This window comes from Solea senegalensis, linkage group LG9 (genome assembly GCF_019176455.1).
Source record: "Solea senegalensis isolate Sse05_10M linkage group LG9, IFAPA_SoseM_1, whole genome shotgun sequence".
Lineage (NCBI taxonomy): Eukaryota > Metazoa > Chordata > Actinopteri > Pleuronectiformes > Soleidae > Solea > Solea senegalensis.
Window position 1 is genome coordinate 9,240,087 of NC_058029.1, and position 17,990 is coordinate 9,258,076.

At 40.8% G+C, this 17,990-nt stretch overlaps 1 protein-coding gene across 4 annotated transcripts in view; it reads right to left on the reverse strand.

The window, feature by feature from the left end:
• oxr1a (oxidation resistance 1a) overlaps positions 1 to 17,990 on the reverse strand; it is a 125,846-nt gene that overhangs the window by 40,621 nt on the left and 67,235 nt on the right. For 3 of the 4 annotated variants that reach the window (XM_044033991.1, XM_044033990.1, XM_044033988.1), the window contains exon 4: positions 2,108 to 2,190. In XM_044033991.1, coding sequence (XP_043889926.1) covers positions 2,108 to 2,190 — 83 coding nt within the window. Of the gene's footprint in view, positions 1 to 2,107; positions 2,191 to 14,840; positions 15,202 to 17,990 lie in introns of those variants that run through there. The other variant, XM_044033989.1, reaches the window with a different exon arrangement.

The following is a 17,990-nucleotide window of genomic DNA, read 5'->3' on the forward strand; positions in this document are numbered from 1 at the left end:
CTGTCATAGTGTAGATTTTACCATTGGTTATGGTTTCATTGTTATGAACACACTGAACACGCAAAAAGGTAATTGGTGCCATATTGGCATATGACATTGAAAAATTAGGAGGTCAAGGTGCACACAGACGGTGTTATTCCAAGGTCTTTCTGCCTGCTGAAAAGTGCATGTCTGTCATGTTGCAGTGACATGCTCACTCTAAAGCCTAAACCTAACAATAAACTTGAAAGTACTAATGCCAAGGATGTTAATACCTTTTGACATTTCACCAGTCTACCAAAGCAACAGAATGATCAACTCAAAGCACATGCCCACTGTCACAAAACGCTCAAAGGATAAGTGGTGGATAACGGATGGACAAACGAGCAAAGAGACCCCTCAGAATAATCTGCCTAAACTTTAACCTGCCTGCAACTTGTCTTATAATATTATGCCTGCTCTTGTCTCTTGCATTGTTCAATCTCTGATTAACCTTCTCACCATATTTTAGGATCACATTTCACTTAACTTAAGTAACTCAAAACTACACAATTAAAAGCTTATGTGGGAATGTGGAAAATGCTCCAGTAAAAACCAAACTGGCAGTCCAACTAGAGAATCTATGTACACAGTGGGATAATGCTATGTCTGAAGATAGATGTGTGGGGCCTGCATTTGCTTTCATTCCTTCCTTCCTTCTGGTTTGACTTTGACTGGCCGCCCTCTCGTGCGGTTTATGGAAAAGAGCGAGCCAACCCACCCACTGCACGGCTCACCTCTGTGCTGCTTTTTGTCTGCATCTTTCCTTCTCATCATCTATCTCTGTTGTTCCAAGAGACTTCAAACACTTTTTAAATTGGATGGAGGTCAGCCAATGGCTGTACTTGGCTAAATGGGCTAGTGTTATCAGTGTCTAAGCAGATGGGCTGTAGCTGTTCCATGTTATGTCTCAATACAAAGAAAGGGACAGACAGAAACCTGTGTATAAGGTAGAGGAGTAAGAATGGGGAGGGAGATAGTATTGATAAGGCAGCAAAAGATGAAGTCCTCTTTTCTCCTGTAGGTGACAGGAAATAGATTATAAACTTATCTGCTGGAAAGCGAAACAAGGAAACATTGCTGTCTATGGGACAAGCCGGGGAGATGAGTTTAAGATAAAGCTGTGGCTCAATCACTGGGACACTGTTGGTCATGTGACACTTAAAGTGTAGGAGGAGCTGGGTAATACTGTCTTAAATATTCTCACCGGCCTCAAGCCCCCTTACTATGTGTTGTTGTTCATATCCTCGCTCTCTCTCTCTCCCCAGCAGACAGGCAGACATTCGGAGCTCAGCCACAGCAATCGCATTCCTCACTGTTGCCACGGAGAGAGAGGCAAGGAACGGCAGTCTGACTGCAGCTGGATTTGAGGGTCATTTGAAGAACACAACCAGGCAAAGCTAAGACAGGCAGCTTTTTCAGTTTATATTAGGGAACCAGAGCATTCCTGTCTCTTCCTCTATTTCTGTGTCTCAACTCCCCTTCCTCTACAACAGCTAAATCAGTGGAAATGACAACGCAGTTGGAAGGTCATTCGCAAGCAGAGTGGACTCTGTGGTGGAATGCTTGTCGATGTGTTGCATGTAGAATGAGTGGAAAAACAAATACATGTCCTGCCAGCTCTTGTGCCGCTCTGTCCTCTTCTGGTCCGACTGGAGGAGACATAAGGAGCTGCGACAGTTTAAGTCTCCTTCCTAAATGTCAACATGCAAAATGGAGCTAGGTGTTTTGTCCCTGTACAGGGAGTCTGTAGGAGAGCATGCATTGTTTCCATAAGCTTTCCATAAGCAACCTTGCACCTATGGATATATACACATACATCTTTATGTAAACAGTTGAGAATTAGGCACACTTGTTATGGGCTTCACCCCTAACTAATGAGCTATCAAGCATGGTCAGATGCACTGCCTTCACAACACACAAACACAACAGCTACAGCAAGAATATTACTGGTGCTTGTCAGAGCTACAGAAACCAGCAGCAGACATACACACAGAAGCAGCAGCAGCAGCAGCAACAAGAGCAGAGATGTGTCTTAAACATATAACATAAATTCCAGAAACAGCTGAGTTGCTTGTGTGTTACTCACAGAATATTCGATGGTCCCTTTAGGTCTCTGAAACGACATGCGCCTCCCATCCTTCTTCTCCGGGGTCTTCTTCTGGCCGGTATCTGAAAGCAAGCGAGGCAAGGTACGCATGACATTCATGTTCCTCTTTCCCCAGCTTGTCACAAGCTGCCGTTTCCCAGCTCCGTGGGTAGACAGCTCATCCGTCAACAGTGAGCAAGCCAGCCAGCCAGCCAGCGATGTGAGCTGTGAGCATTGGACCACTTTCTCTCTCTCTCTCTCTCTTCTCTCTCACCCCCCCTTCCTCGCTCTGCTTCTATTCTCCCGCTCTCACTCGCTATCACACTGTCCCTTCCTTTTTTTCTGAGCCCACCAAACGGCGCAATGACAGCCGCTGAAAGCTCTTCACCTTGCCTTCCTCCCCCTGTTTCCTCTCACAGCAGACAGAGACCATGGTGACCTCCATCAGAGCACCGCCGTTCTGGATGCTAGATGCAAGAGGAGGATGGATTCAACAGGGAAGCAGGGAGGCTAAAGCTGGAGATGCAGAAGAGGGAAAGTGGGGGCTGAACCAGAGGGTGGGTGAAGGAGAAGGGAGGGTTCAGTGCTGTGTGTTGGTTGGGTAATGAGGGGATATTGCATGAGGATGTGACGGCAGAAGAAGAAGAAAGTGGAGGCATGAAATGCCTGTAATCAAAGTAGACACAGATGTTTTAGAATTCATTTAAGGGTTTAAAACTGTTTTCCTACTTTCTGAAAGACATAGGGAAGATAAAGTGAGGACCACGAGGTATAAAAGATGCCTGCAGCAGAATAAGTACAGGTAACAGTTAGTGAATAAGGGTCCAAATTTGAGAAGGTAGTAGAGATGGAGAGAAGGGGATGGCACATGGAAATGATTGGACCTGGTAGAGAATGGGAAAAGGGTAGTGATGAAGACAAGAAGGTAAACGAAATATTGAAGGAACGAGATGAAAGACAAGAAAAATATAGGGTGGTAGATGAAAGAAACTGGGAGGACACTCCTGGGGATGGAGAAGATCTAGAAAAATGGTTGACTTTGGTCTTTGACTTTAGTCTGAAAACAGGGAGAATGGGCTAATGGGCTTGATAAACATATGAGCCTTTGCTGGTTGGCACTGGAAGATGTGAGAGCAAAGAACGCAGCTGACTAGAGAAGGTTTGGGTTAAAGATTAATGTTGGACATGCATTGACCCCAATGCCTCCCGTTTACACATCTTTTTCTAGTAGGCATTGTACATAACTAATGAATCCCTGCATTATTGGCTTTCTCATCAGGCGTCCCAGATAGCTCAAAAACATGAGTCATACACCAGTGTTGCTATTTCTGGGGCTCAGGACTGTCTGCCAGAAAATGAGGGGGAATAGAAACCAGAGCTGCAGGTGTAAATATCAGTAGCCTTGTGAAGATGATACTGTGGGTTGTGTTCCTGAAATGCAGTCTGAAGCTAGAAATCTTAAGTACAGTTGTTGTGATACTGATATTGAATAAATATTGTGTTCGATTTTGCTCACCATATTACCATAAACTAGCAAAAATTTTGTTTTTAAAGCATTTTAGGGACTTTTAATTCCTTGGTAAACACATTTTGTTGTGCATGGCAGTGCTTCTCCAGCACATCACCACCTTTAGATTTACACTTTGTCCCCATTCATGGGTGTATATCCCCAGGTCAGGAACTAATGATTGTTCCTGACATTATTGGACACATGATATACATGTATGTATTTCAATCAATATGAAGACACTCTTGTGGAAATACTATATTAGATTTTATCAACAGCTATAGCATCTCTAAAACCTTGGATAAGGAGTCAGGTTGAGCAAAAACTGTGGTGTACCAAATCCCTTTTAGCTTTCAGTGGGAGAATACATATTAGTGGACTGGATTGTGGATGATTGTGTTTTAGTTCCTATTTAGAAGCATCAGGTCATGAGTGTGATTCCATGCCTCGCTGTTATGAAATATAATCCACTTTTTCTCTGTTGAACTGCAGGCCATGCAAGTGCAACAGACTACATGTAACCTAATTCTGTAATCAAACAGCAGAGGTGTCAATCTACTTTGTGCACTACAGGACTGCAAAGATAGGCCTTGTCTTTGAAGCGGTTTGATGTGCTTTCACACAGCTACACAGCTTTCTAATGGCGCAATGCTGAGCACAGCAAGGGTTAATGCAAGATATGCCTCAGACTTTAAAACAATACAGAGTGAGTGACAGTGAGATACTAAGACAGACAGAGGAAGTGAGCGAGAATAAAAGATGTGCATTAGCAACTGCAAGGGGATTCACACAAGGGGAGTCTGTGCTAGGTCTAAAATTAAACCTCGCCATGGTTGGTGGCACAAGAAATGAGCGTTTTATTCACATTCCAGACACACAGTAGAGCACAGAACCAGGGCATCTTCAATAACAGAGGTCATGGTTTCTTCCTACTGTATGGGAAAACAGAATAATTTGTCTTTAAATAAGCCCTGCTTCTGTAGAAGAAAACTACATTTGAGATCCAGCTCGCAGTTTCATGTGGTCAATCTGCAACTATTAATATGCAGTGATTAAAATTTTGTTTCTTATGGTTTTATCACCAATATGTAGACAAGTGTTTGCAGTTCAGATGCATGGGCTTTGCTTTTCTACAATAGCAGCAAGATGTTGTATTGGAGACAGCTTGATGCAATACCCAGAATGGCAGAATCAGGAGCAATAGGAGGTGCAGCCGGTGACTCAATGTAAAGACTGGAAGAAATGGGTCTGTGGTCAGTGCCAATCTAGATAAAGCCTATTCACTTATCTCAGCTGAACAGCACAGTGCAGAAATTTCTAATGGAAGTGACCTGAGGTCGCTAGTTATCTAATTTGTTGTTCAACCAAATAAAACAGAAGTTACCACAGCGTAAGCAATTTTACCGTTGTCATTTCCCATAAAGAATTTTTATTCGGCTCATTAATGGGCTGAAATACAACAACAATGGGTCGACTGTATGACTCACTCAAAAAAGGAGCTGCTTTGTGTGTCTGGAAGAACAAAGCCTGCTTTCTCACCAATCTGGGATGTAAAGAGTCACAAGAAGTCATGCCTATCTGAGCAACACGGCTGAGTTAAGGCCCAGGACACTGTCTTCTGTCTCCCCAACACTCCATACAATTGCACAGCAGAGGTATTAGTGTGTGATGCTGTTTGGCTATGATGGGACAAAGTTTTATTCAATATAAATGAAAGAGAATATGAGAACAGCAACTGTTTTGTTTGTAATCTGCTGAACTTGTTTCTGTACATATTATACCTACTGCATGTCTGTCTGTCCTGGACGAGGGATCCCTCCTCTGTGGCTCTTCCTGAGCTTTTATGTGTTTATTTTTAACTGCTACACAACATTTTGTGAGCCTTCAATTAAGTGAAGTCAACTTGTATGCAACTCTGAGAAAACTTTTTTTTCCTCAATCACTCAGTTACAGGTCTTCTTGTCCATTTTGTAAATTACAGTCCTGTTAAAACTGTATCATGTTTAAAGTTTATGAGATGAGTCATGAGATCACAAGTTGCGAGATTTTCAAACACGGTAGAATGGAAATTAATATTCTTCTGTACATTCTGTACGTACTATAATTCAGTCATATGGAGTTCAGGATCATTTATATTATTATATATTTACATTTTCTCTCTGCCTTCATTACTTGCACTATGTTATGTTACATTGTCGTTACCCAGCAACAATGTTCTCCTGACTTAATCATTTCATCACTATGCCTTTAAAACTTCCCAAGTCACAAACACAAGTTCCCTAGTCCCATTTTAAGGCACTGTTACACATTTAAGCCATCAGATGCTAAGAATACCCTGAACCTGTGCAATCAGAATTAGTGAGCTACGAACAAATGTGAACGCATCCTACTTCTACACCAGGCTGTGTACTGTTCCGGCACAATCTGTCGAGTATGAATCACTGCTGCTATAAATATATAGGAGTTTCCCTTTGCTTTGTACACAGCCACGACAAAAACGAAGAAGACAGGGAATAGGAGAGTCAACAACTATCTAACTATGACTAACATTCCGACTGAATACCCAAGTAGCCCGTTTCCCTTTGCTCTCTTGTTGTCCCTGTTTGCTGGCTATATACAGCCCTCACCAGATGTTATTTTTAGAAAACCCCTTAACAGTAGGGGAAGCAAGAGCTCTGCACCACAGACATACTAAACAGGTGCTGTGCAGGACTATAGTTAGAGTTAGAGAGTTTGTGATAGAGGCAGGATAGAGGCTTAGTAGTTATCGGTGCTGGATGGATATATTAACAACTAACTAAAATGCAGTATAATACACTTGCAACACATAAAAAACCTTTGTGTTTTGCTATGTTAAATTTGAGCACATTCACACCATGTGATTTAAATGCGAAATATTGATTATTTTATCGATCTTATTGATCGGCATTATTGACTACGGTCTAGAAATTGCACTGTAGCGTTGTAGGCAATACTGCAAATCAATGAACCAATGCTTCATGGCAGTTTTTTATTCTGTTAGGTATGAAGGCGGAATAAAGCTGTAGTGAGTAACTTTTAAATCTAAACAAAAGGCTGTTACATACAAACCACTGTCAATGTAATCAATTCACACAACTCCGTGTTTAGCTGCTGGGACTGTTATCTTAACACTGTGTCATTTGATAGACAAAACAATATTATTGCAGTCAGTTTGCTGAGAACCCTTCTCATGTGCAAAAGAAAGTTATCTACTGTGTACCATAATTACATGTCGTATGACAAGAGGAAAGAATAAATGTCGTGTGATTGAGAGATGGGAGACCAAACTCAGTGTGGTGTGGGGGCAGGAGGGCTGTAGCTGGAGCCAGGGCCTATGTGGCTCCAGACAAAAATATAGACAGACACAATCCACATTGAGCACTTAATAACAGAGGATGCCAACGGATCATCTTGTTAACTGCTGTCACATCCACCAAAAGAGCCATAACATATCACAAAACCTAACTCAATTTTTAATATAACTGTAGATACTAAGGCTGTCACTTTCTACCCAAAGTTCAATATTATTTTTACGTTGGATGCAACGTGGGATGTAAAGTAGTAAATATTATTGTAAATATTGTAAATTATGACATTTTAGTTAAACGCTGTCAAAGGTTTACTGGGTTTTTTTCTTACAGGGACTGATTTTACACACATATGTATGTATGTACGTACGTAACTATTTAAAATCTGTCATTTTCACGTTATAGTATAACACACACACACACAAATATAATTACAGGGAAGTCATTAAAGGAAATGATCCTCTTAACAAGGTGATGAAAACAAAAAGGTGGCGTCTCCAAACAACAGCAAATATCAACTTTCTTAACCTAAAGTTTCAATGTGAAGACCACTGAATAAGAACATAAAAGGAGAAAGGGTCCAACTACCCCGCATCAAATATAAGCCCATTATTGCTGTATATCTTTACTATAATGCTTGCAGAGGCTGCAGCCTTTCCATTGTAATGAATATACAGTACATGGGTCTAGTGGAGCTGTCACCTTAAACACAGAGAACACAGTGTGACAGGGAACAGCCCTTTGCCAACACTCTCAGTACCACTCAGCTCTATATTACACAGCAGCCAGCCTCTGCGGACCAGCCAGCCACTATACCACTCAGCTTTTATAGGAAACTTTGCTGAACTGCAGATTTGTGTGTGCATGTGGGCATGTCCATACCAGGAGAGGAGGCTCTGGATCTGCCCTGTCCTCTTATTAACACTCTCCCGTGTTGGCTGATCACACTCCAGCAGGGTTGCTGATAATACGGTTAAAGTTCCTTTACACTGCAACACTTTTAAAGATGGGACTTCAGTCTGCTGAGGGATGATAATTTTAATTAACATTCTGACAGCATGAACATGACTGTTTCCATAGTGACAAACCTGGTGAAGGCTTACAGAGGAAGGAGTGCTGATGAAAAATTCTAGTCACAAGCCTGCCTGCATTATTCAGAGAAAGCTTGACCTTATGTTGGCACTAAATCATAAGTGTGGCATCCTGTGGGTAAACTGAGTGTCTGTTGTAATATTAGATAGATATTTCACGATATTTCACGATATTTCAAGATATTTTTAGAGATTTCTCCAGGGGAAATACCAGGAAATCACTGTACTTTACAAGATGGCACAAGGGAGCCTCACAGCTAGAAGGCTCTTGGTTGAATCTGTGGTTCAACAAGTGCATTTCTGTGTAGAGTCTGAATGTTCCCACTGGGTTTTCTTCAAGTCCCCAGGTTTGATAGCAGTCCGAAGACATGCAGAGTGTGAATGGTTTTAATGTGCCTCTCCCCCAATGTCAGCTGAGACTGACTACAGCTCCTGCAATTCCTAAAAGGACAAATGAAGATAAGAACAAGGACTGATGGACGGATGATAGACTTTCATAGTAATTCATCCAATAGTTGGGCCAATATATTGAACCAACAGCAGCTGATGGTTGACGAGTCAATATTGAAATGCAGACGCCAGCACCAGTGGGATGAAACGACATCCTGCATGTTGTGCTCCACAATAACACTATACCTGCAACACACAGGGGTTCATAGTTCATGCAGCTTAAAACAGAAGGTCGCTCCAGAGCTCTGACACCAGTAGGCTCACTGATTAAACACCCAGCCTCTGGTGATAAGGTTATTGCATTTTGAGTAATATTCTTTCTAAGTTTGGTGGAGGTTGTTGTTTATTGTTGTGTGTGTGTGTGAAAGTACTAAAACCGGGCATGATGAATGACGGCTGATGTGTAACTCTGCGTTAGATCAATTGTGATGATATGTACACATAATGTATTCCTGCAGTATCTTCAATAACAATTCATCCCTACCATGACAGTAATGCAGTGCTGAGGCTAAAATGATGAGAGAAAGAGACATTAATGACCAACGTCCACACATCATTATTGCGTCATAACGCTGGATTAATAAATCAACCTGTGGATTGCGCCATGAGAATACTGACGGTAGAGAGCAGATGGCAGAAAATAGAGCAAGGTTTCCATATGTACATCTATACATAGTAGTCATCCACCTTTACAGCACCATCAGCGCATTGGTTGACATCATCTTCTGGATCCCTGGCCCTCTGCATCCCAGCAGCAACACTAACCACTCAGGTTACAGCACTGATCAATAGCAGGAGAAGTGATGAGCTCAGCTATGAGAAACACAAACTCTGCATTATCAGATCATTTTATTGAGCCGAAAGCAAAGAGACCTGTCCAGGAACCAATTTTTAAGACGGTCTTAAGGAAACTACAGGCCAAATGCACAGGCAGGAGTATACATTAAGGGTCGTAATGCACTGAGGGATAAGTAGGGCATGGTTTATGTAGATATTTGTTTATTATTAGCTTAGCTTTCCCTTTGTCGCTGAAAACTGTCATTAAAGTCATTCAGTTGAATTTATTATAATTTGCTATTAACTGTCAAAGACTAAAGCATCAGTCTCGAGGTTTGGATAAGCTTGCAAGAACAAGCTACACGAAAGAAAATGGAATCACTACATCCCACCTATCAAGTCAGTCCACTCATTAAAGTTCTCACCCATAACATAGGAACAGCTAAAGACACTTGCTTATCCAACAAAAATGTATTCTAACGGGGTGAGAAGATCAACAAATACAATAAGAAAGTGTTTCTGAAGAAAGATACAGACCCTAGCTTTGTGCATCGAGAACCTGGTGCATTGACTATAATTTTACAATTTGATGTAGCCATCGTGAATGAATCAAATCATAAGGCACCTATATATTTTGACTCCTACATTTACACCTGTAAGAAACACGACTGTGTTTTCCTTTACATTTCACAGGTAATACTAGTGCAATTGTGAGTGCAGGGCCTTTAATTGTAAAAGAAGTTTTACTTTTGTAGAAGTAAAGGCTCTGAAAAACAAATCTGTCTACAGGACTAAGGCGATCAGTGACATGATTAATGTGAAATCCTCCACAAAGTGCAGCCCTCGTCTCACCACAGTCTGTAATGGAATACCAGAAACAGAGGCTGGATCGCCAACACAGACGGCTTATTTTCCATTCAGCCAGACAACTTTGCTGAGATCAAGAGAGAGAAAAAAAATAACGACAGTGTCTCCTCACATTCATCTGCATGACTATCAATCACACGTGGGGAAAGAAATAAAAAAAAGAAAAAAACGCAATAAATCTTCTCTCTCCGTAGCAATAATAAAATAAAGCCTCCAATCTCAGGATTAAAGAATACTGTTTTCCTGCCATGGATTTGTCGAGGAGCTGACTGACACGTATAGAACACAAAGGTCAAAACAAACATTTGTCAAACATTAACAGACGTTAAGAGGAAGGAGGATCATGACCTCATTTTGTAGACAAACAAAAGTGCCACCAAAAACCATACCTGGTGTCAACAGAATCATAGGTTATAAGTACTGGAGATTAAATTTGTCTGGGCCTGAAAAGAGCAGTAAATCAACCCTAAAACTCAAGATATTGACAGTGACAAAGCTCACAATATAAATAAACAAAGCTGCAATTACATTAACACTCTTCAGCTTATGATTTAAAGCAGTTCGGACCTTTTACCGTGATATTTTTAAACATTTTTACCTCTAAACTGACCTCCTTTTTTGTTTTCCGAATAGGTGATGTGTCATCCTGTTAGTGGGACAGACTGTTATCATTTTGAAGACAACGTCCTTGAAGAAGGACGTGGTTTCAGCTTGGTGTCCGATTCTGTGGCCACCTGAAACATATGCCAGTTCACATGGACAAAAACATCCTTGAAAAGTCAAGAAGCAGTCGTGAGTTCAGACCCTCAATCCATCTTTGTGGGAGCATGGCAGGTGTACAGTGTTGTGGTCTGGCGCTCCCATTGGGAATCCTGCTACTAATGTTCCCTTAACAGATCCTCTTGATGGCGCACGGGTCAAGCAGCGTGCAAATACAAACTGCTCAAGGACTTCCTGGAAATTAAGGTGATTGAAATCACCAATTACAGAGCTGAGAGAACCAGCAGATTGCACTCTCTGAATCACGTTGATAATTGTGGCATAGTTGGCGTCAGCCATAGGGTAAATGTGAACAGTGATAAATATATGAAGACCCTGGGGACACAAAGAGTTTAAGCAATGCAGAGAAGAGTTCAATGTCAAGAGGACAAAGCTGCTCTTCCTCTGTGGCTCTGATGAATCATCTGATGTTATTAAAAGAGTGGCGCTCGTCTTTTATGTTTTTAAAAATGGCAAAATGTATTACAGTACCTAATTATAATGGCACTTAGTAGAGTGCATGCCTCCACCAAAGCACAACAGTGTCCTTAAATTCAATCAAGCCCTTATAACTGAAGCAACAGAACAATGCAGGTCATTCTAGTTCTCTGAATGAGCCAGATATTTTTTTGTTGGTATCATGCAGTGTTTGGTGTGAAATTAAAGAGATTTTTTTTGGGGAAAAACACCCATACTTCTGTTAAAAGGTCATGGTTCCGCCTCCAAACTGGAATCCTCATCACAATGTTAATGGGTTTTCCCCTGGCTTGTTACCCACAAAGTTTTATGGAACTGAGATCAATGGCTTTTTTAAATCCTGCTAATAGACAAACAAACCAGCAAACACTGGCAAAAACACAAGCTCCTTGGTTTTATTGGCTTATTTAAAAATTAATTTGATGAATTTAGGTTCTATGTTGCCAAAAAAGGGTGTTATGATCCCAAGATTGACCCCCAGACAAATCTGATGGAGTCACAAGACAATTAAAAGAACAAAAAAGCAGGAAAAATTTACTTATTTCCATTTTTTCCATTACTGGCACTATAATAAGTCTTTCCACTTATTAATTACTGCCCATTTACCTGGAATGCTTCCTATTTGTGTCCCTACAAATTATGTAATGATCACATTTGTCTGAGTTGGTCTATATCCATTAGTTTGGTCCATGAAAAGTCAAAAAATGTTGAAAATGTTTTGTAAACAAACCAAAGTTTCAGCCATAATGGACATGCTGCTCTGTTTTTTTAAGTTCACAATCTAAAAGAAATAGGGAATTACCATCCTAGAGCATCTGCAATTAATAGAATTTCATCAATATATTTATAAATATCAAAGCACTGCACTGACAGAAACCCATATCACCAAAACAAAAGAAAAACCTGTGTTATAATGGAATTTCAAACAAAAGGCAAACCCTACATCAGTCTAAAAACAGCCTTCCTAGTATTGTCACACACATTGATAAAAACAAGTTCATTTGAAGACTACAGAGCACTTGGTCTGTAAAGAAATGTTGCTGTACCCCATGACAGAAGACTCACATGATTGTGATTGCTGATTACAATTCTGAGGAGCACACTTTGCTGTAGTGTGTAATTTCAATAGCTGCAGGTGTCACAGTTCTTTGTTTACAGCAGATATACTTTAAGTCCCAGCACCATGTGTATGATTGTTAGTCTATATTACTGTCTTCACCTTACTACAGGTGGAGCTGCCAGAGATCACAGCTGTCTCTGCCAGGTAAAAAAATACCAGACATTGCTGTGTGATAGTAACAATAGACAAGTCAAAGCAGAAAACAAATGTGGATAATTCATGTCGCTGTGACGCGTGTCATGCTCTGCATGTGAAAGCGAAGTGGCATGTCACATCATGTGGTTTATTTAAAATCTGTCCCTGGGCCTGACAGAAACACAACAACAACTTGTGAACACAACTTTGACACGCATTCTCAGTGACCCTACGGTGGCTTATAGCTGTGTCACCGTGAAATCCGACAGAGCCTAAAGGCTCCCTAACAGGCTTTTTTTGTTTAAATGCAAATGTTTGACAGATTTGTTTGAGGAACTCACAACTGATGGTGTTTCACTGGAAGAGCCAACACTGCCCTGTATCTATTTTTCTGTGGGTCAGGTACTTTCCTCCTTCTTCCCATTCACTGAGAAAAGAACAGGCAGATTTTTCAGTACTAAAAATAATTATCAGACAATATTTCACCACGTATGATGGCACCAAGCCCTCAAGTCATTTGATAACCAGTAGTTATACAGTATACACTCTAAATGGAGACTGTAATCCCTCATTGCCCCAGGTAAAGTTCACAAAGTGCTTTTTGCATTGGTTGCACGAGTGCACTTGCGTGACAATTCAGGTAAACTGGACATGCTCAAGCCAGTGAAAAGAGGAAGTTTGTTTGATTAGTTTCAGAGAGCACTACGAACCAGAAATATTGACGGTGAAAAGATTTCACAGACAAAATAATCTTTTTGCATGTCCTTACGAAAACACAACACAAATGGAGCCAGCACCATTTTATTCTTCTCGTTTCTTAACTTTTCCTTCCAATTTTGGGGCCCTACCTGAATCAGGTCTTTCATTTCAGGCCTTGAACAGGGCAGTAGCCTGCAGATACAAACCACCCCCACAGTCCACACTGCTGCTGGGAGAGAAAGGTGCAAGAACCGCTAATGACCCCCACTGCCATCCACGGCATTTCAAGAGCAGCAGAGCATGCATCTGATTAATCTTTGCCCTAATTAGATCGAACAATTAACCTGCCCCGCAAGCCTTGGAGCCTGATGACTCTGCATGAGCTGCAAACCGCCTGTCCATAAACCAGAGCAGGGTGAGGAGATGCCCTCACACTGCAACGTCTGTGTTTTTAGAACAGGCAATTCATGTTAACTAATAGTGTACTGCACATTCTGCAATTATACATATGATGATATCAGTCTCAACACAAGAGCATCACATTTCTCTCTGTTAATTCAGTCAGAGATGGCACCGATGGGCCTAATAATAAATTATGTTTGAGAGGGAAAGTAGGAATAGGAAAAAAACAAATCCAATTTTTGTTAACATGGAGATACTCTGTGACACGAAAAGCCTTGAGGACATGCTTGTTCACTGGCTGGCTGGATGGTTTCAGCATGCACTGCCTGCTGTGGAATATTTGCAATACCTCAGCAGACATTTGTGTGAAAAGACAGCCAGAGTGAGACATACCAGCTGCAAAGTACATGAACCTTCTGATATGTTAAAATATTATATTTTTTAAAAAAAGGGGAAATCACAAAGCACAGAGGAACACAGTATTACTGACTACACTGCAGAGGAAGTCTCCCCTCAAGATGTGTGCAACAGTTAAGTGTTGCATCATGATTCGCCTTCGGCCCAAAACATTTAACTGACACACATCGGTACCAAGTTTTGTCAAATCTCGACTCGTCTTGTTGTCGACAAACCTTCAGTTATGACAGACAATAACAAAGAGTTTTAGTTAGTACAAAAAGTCACTCGCTGAGCTGCTGAGACCTTGCAACAGCATGAATTTCAAAGTCGACAAGTTCATCAAAACACAAGCCTAGTTGTTAAATGCCATGTACTAATTTACGGGTTGCAATTTAAACAGCTTTCGTCTGAAAAGGCTGCATAACCTCAATAAATTGAACTTTGACAGGCAGTTCAAAACTGACAGTGAAGGCAGTCTACTTTAATGGCACTGTTGCGGAAACGTCAGTTCAAACTAAAATGGAATATAAAGCTCCATTACATTGGAAAAATAACTTAGCCGAAAATTAGACGGACACGCGATGTATATATTAAGACCTTGAAATCGTTGAAGTGAATTGTTTTTAAACGGAGTTCTGTAACGCGCTCCGCGTGCACGCACGGACGTTTTGTTTAACTGCACACAGTCGAGTGGCCTACGTGTCCACTGTTACACACTGACCTGCTCTGTAAACCGTGAACACGCTGTCATGTTGTGGTCCTGCGTGGTGGTGCTGGTGGTGCTGCTGCTGCTGCTGGAGCTTATCCGTGTCCTGGGGTTCCGACCCGGACCACAGTCCGTGAGAGATGGCGTCTCTGACAACTCTGGCGCCGCTGCCCGTGATAGAATAAATGTAGTCCATTGTCGCCGTGTTCACTCACGACAAAACGTTAAACAAGTGTCACAGAGTACGCGGACATGTCGCGCTGCTGGCTAAAAAAGTTACACTGTCAAAGTGTTGGCGTGAACAGCTTCCGACAACAAACACATTCCTCAACAGGAACCATATGAGTTGTCAACAGGCGCAAACTTTTTTTCCCCCCCTAGTGGCGCCAAGCTGTATCACACATTTACACTCCTCCGTTAACAGAACACACCCATTAAAGAACTCCGTACTGCCTTTTACTGTTACAGTGTGTGTGTGTGTGTGTGTGTGTGTGTTCACCAGCCATTTACTAAAGAGTTACCATGTATTTAATGAATGAATCACTACTGAGTGTATTAATGTGTTATTGACAGTCTTGTATAAAGTTCCTTAAAGGGATACTTGAGTAAACTTGATTTTGGTAAAAGTTAGTCACTTTTTTTTATATCATATGACTTAAGTAAACGTCTTAAAGTATGACATTTACTGAGTGTACTTGCATATCAAAAGTCATTTTCTGTTATAAAATGTACTTAAGTGGAAGAAATAGCATTGAAAAATGAGAGTTACCAATGGTAGCTATGGTACGGTGAGTTGTCTTTCAACTGGAAGGTTGTGGGTTCAATTCCTGGCTCTGCTAGTCTACATGCTTCCTTGAGGAAGAAACTTCCTATACTGTCAATTTGCAGATTTAGGAAGTGACTAGTCAGTTGGTGCATATAAAAAGTCAAAATAAATCTTTATTTAGAGTTAAATAAACAAATAAGCAAATGCATAAATAATACCACCTCAGCCTAAAGTGATTTCCAGAGCGTGGTGAGGAAATTTTTCACCCTAAACGTGGGGCTTTATGGTACCAAAGGGACTGGCATCCATTTGACATCAACCATAATAATACTCTAATAAAACGAGACTTTCACATTGGGAGGGTCAAAGTACACTTCTGTGCCATTATGTGACTCAAGGGGGCAAAACAAGAACTCTAAGAACTATGACATATAAGTGTATGCTTATCCAGAGAGGGATATAAGAAGATGACAGACCAGAACAGGGTGTAATAATAGGGGCAGCAGACTCAGGGGAGCAGTGAACTAGAAATACTGTTTTGCATTATTCATTTTTAGGGCCAAGGCTCACTAGTGCAGATATATCCTGAGGTGGTGTAGGTGAAGTAAAGAAGAGATCAGAATTTGGGGATGGTACCGACACCATGCGCGTGTGTGTGTGTGTGTCAATTACACCAGAAAAATGCTTCTTTTTTTTTTAACTCTGGCAGGAGCAGATCCTGGTATCAGTGCTAGGTTCAAACAGCTGTTATAAGTGAGTCCAATGAACCAGAGACAGCATCAGAGCAATGTTCAACACTGAAGACGCACCATCTGCTGGTAAAACACGGCAGTGCAGGGTACACACACACAGAGTTGTTTTACATTTGTTTTGTCTGACTTGTGGATCAGACCTTGAATGCATCACAGTTACTGTAATACAAAATAAACCAGAGGGGGGAAAAACATTTGAAAACAGATAACGTTTGAATTTTTATTCATATTCATAGTTTTTTATCATTATTATTTATTTAATAGGGACAATCCAGTGTAACATAGATCCAAGACAGAGCATGAAGCTGCTGTCCTGCACTAAATCGCTAATATCTAGTTGATTATCAAATTTCCTGTAGAATAAATGATCAATTAATTAACAAATTGTTCAGGAAAAAAATTCTCAAGGAAAATGAATAGATACCTTTGCATTTTTTTTTAATGGTCAAATCGGTGTTGTACAACAAGAGTTAACAAATTCGAATCTTCAGACTTAAATGCTGGATACTAACAATTTTCAAACATTTGCGTGAGCAACTCATGGAGATTTAATTTTGGCCCTCTGCTTCTCTCCGACCTTGCACAGGACCCTGCTGGTACACTTGGCACACAGACAGTGTTGTATCATTGGGTCTCAGTCTGGCATCCTGTCACCCCCACAAAGCCTTGTTGCTGCCTGATATACTGTGTTGCTGTACCAGCTGCCCAGAGTGGTCATAAAATCATCCCTAACATCCTGGGAAGGTGCCCGACAGGGCTCCTCCAGCACAGTTGCTTTGCATTTCAGCTTAATTGCTCTACAGATATACTTGGCCGTAGTGCAGACCAAACAAAAAGCTGCATCTCGTCATAAAGGCCTAGAGAGTGAGAACGCCTCCAATCTCGACTGTGACCAAAGACCGAAAATGAAAGAAATCCCTCTGTGCTCATCCAACAAGACCCTCATTGCATGGAAATTATCCAACTTACTTTGTTACATATTGTAATTTTTCTGTGTTTAAAAGCGATTAAAGAGACTCAACTGACATTTTCTGTGTTTCATTGGTGAAATTTTGGCAATGACTCAGTCATTGTAATCTTTTTTGAGTATCTGTGGTCGTGGGTTATAGACGCCAAAGGTCTTTTGGACATTTGTGACAAAGACTCAAATAAAGGTTATTTTAAATATGTTTCATAATGTACAAATTTCAAATTTAACAGGCAAAATCTGGGGTCCATGTATAACTGCAGTGTTTTTTCCTTTATTTTAAATTGTTAATACACTATTTTAGCATACAGTAAATTGTAAATATCTGCCAGATATTGAAAGTTATTCTGGAAAATTGGGCAAAAGCACTTAACATGATATTTTCTGGCCATTTTATGGTTAAAATAAGCGGGAAAAAAAGTCCAGACATACATTTGAGGGTTATGTGTATATTAAGGGTTAATTGTATAATGTATAATTGACTTAAAAAAAACAAAAACCTGTTTGGTTTAAATACCCTGGACAGGTCACCAGTCTGCCACAGGGCCATGACATGACTTCCCTTTTTTTAATTCTCTAATGAGAGTAGAACAGCTCTTGAGAGCACAGTGCAAGTCAGGGAATCGTTCTACTGAATGACATTAAAATTGTGAAGTCTTGTTATACAAGCACCCGTATAA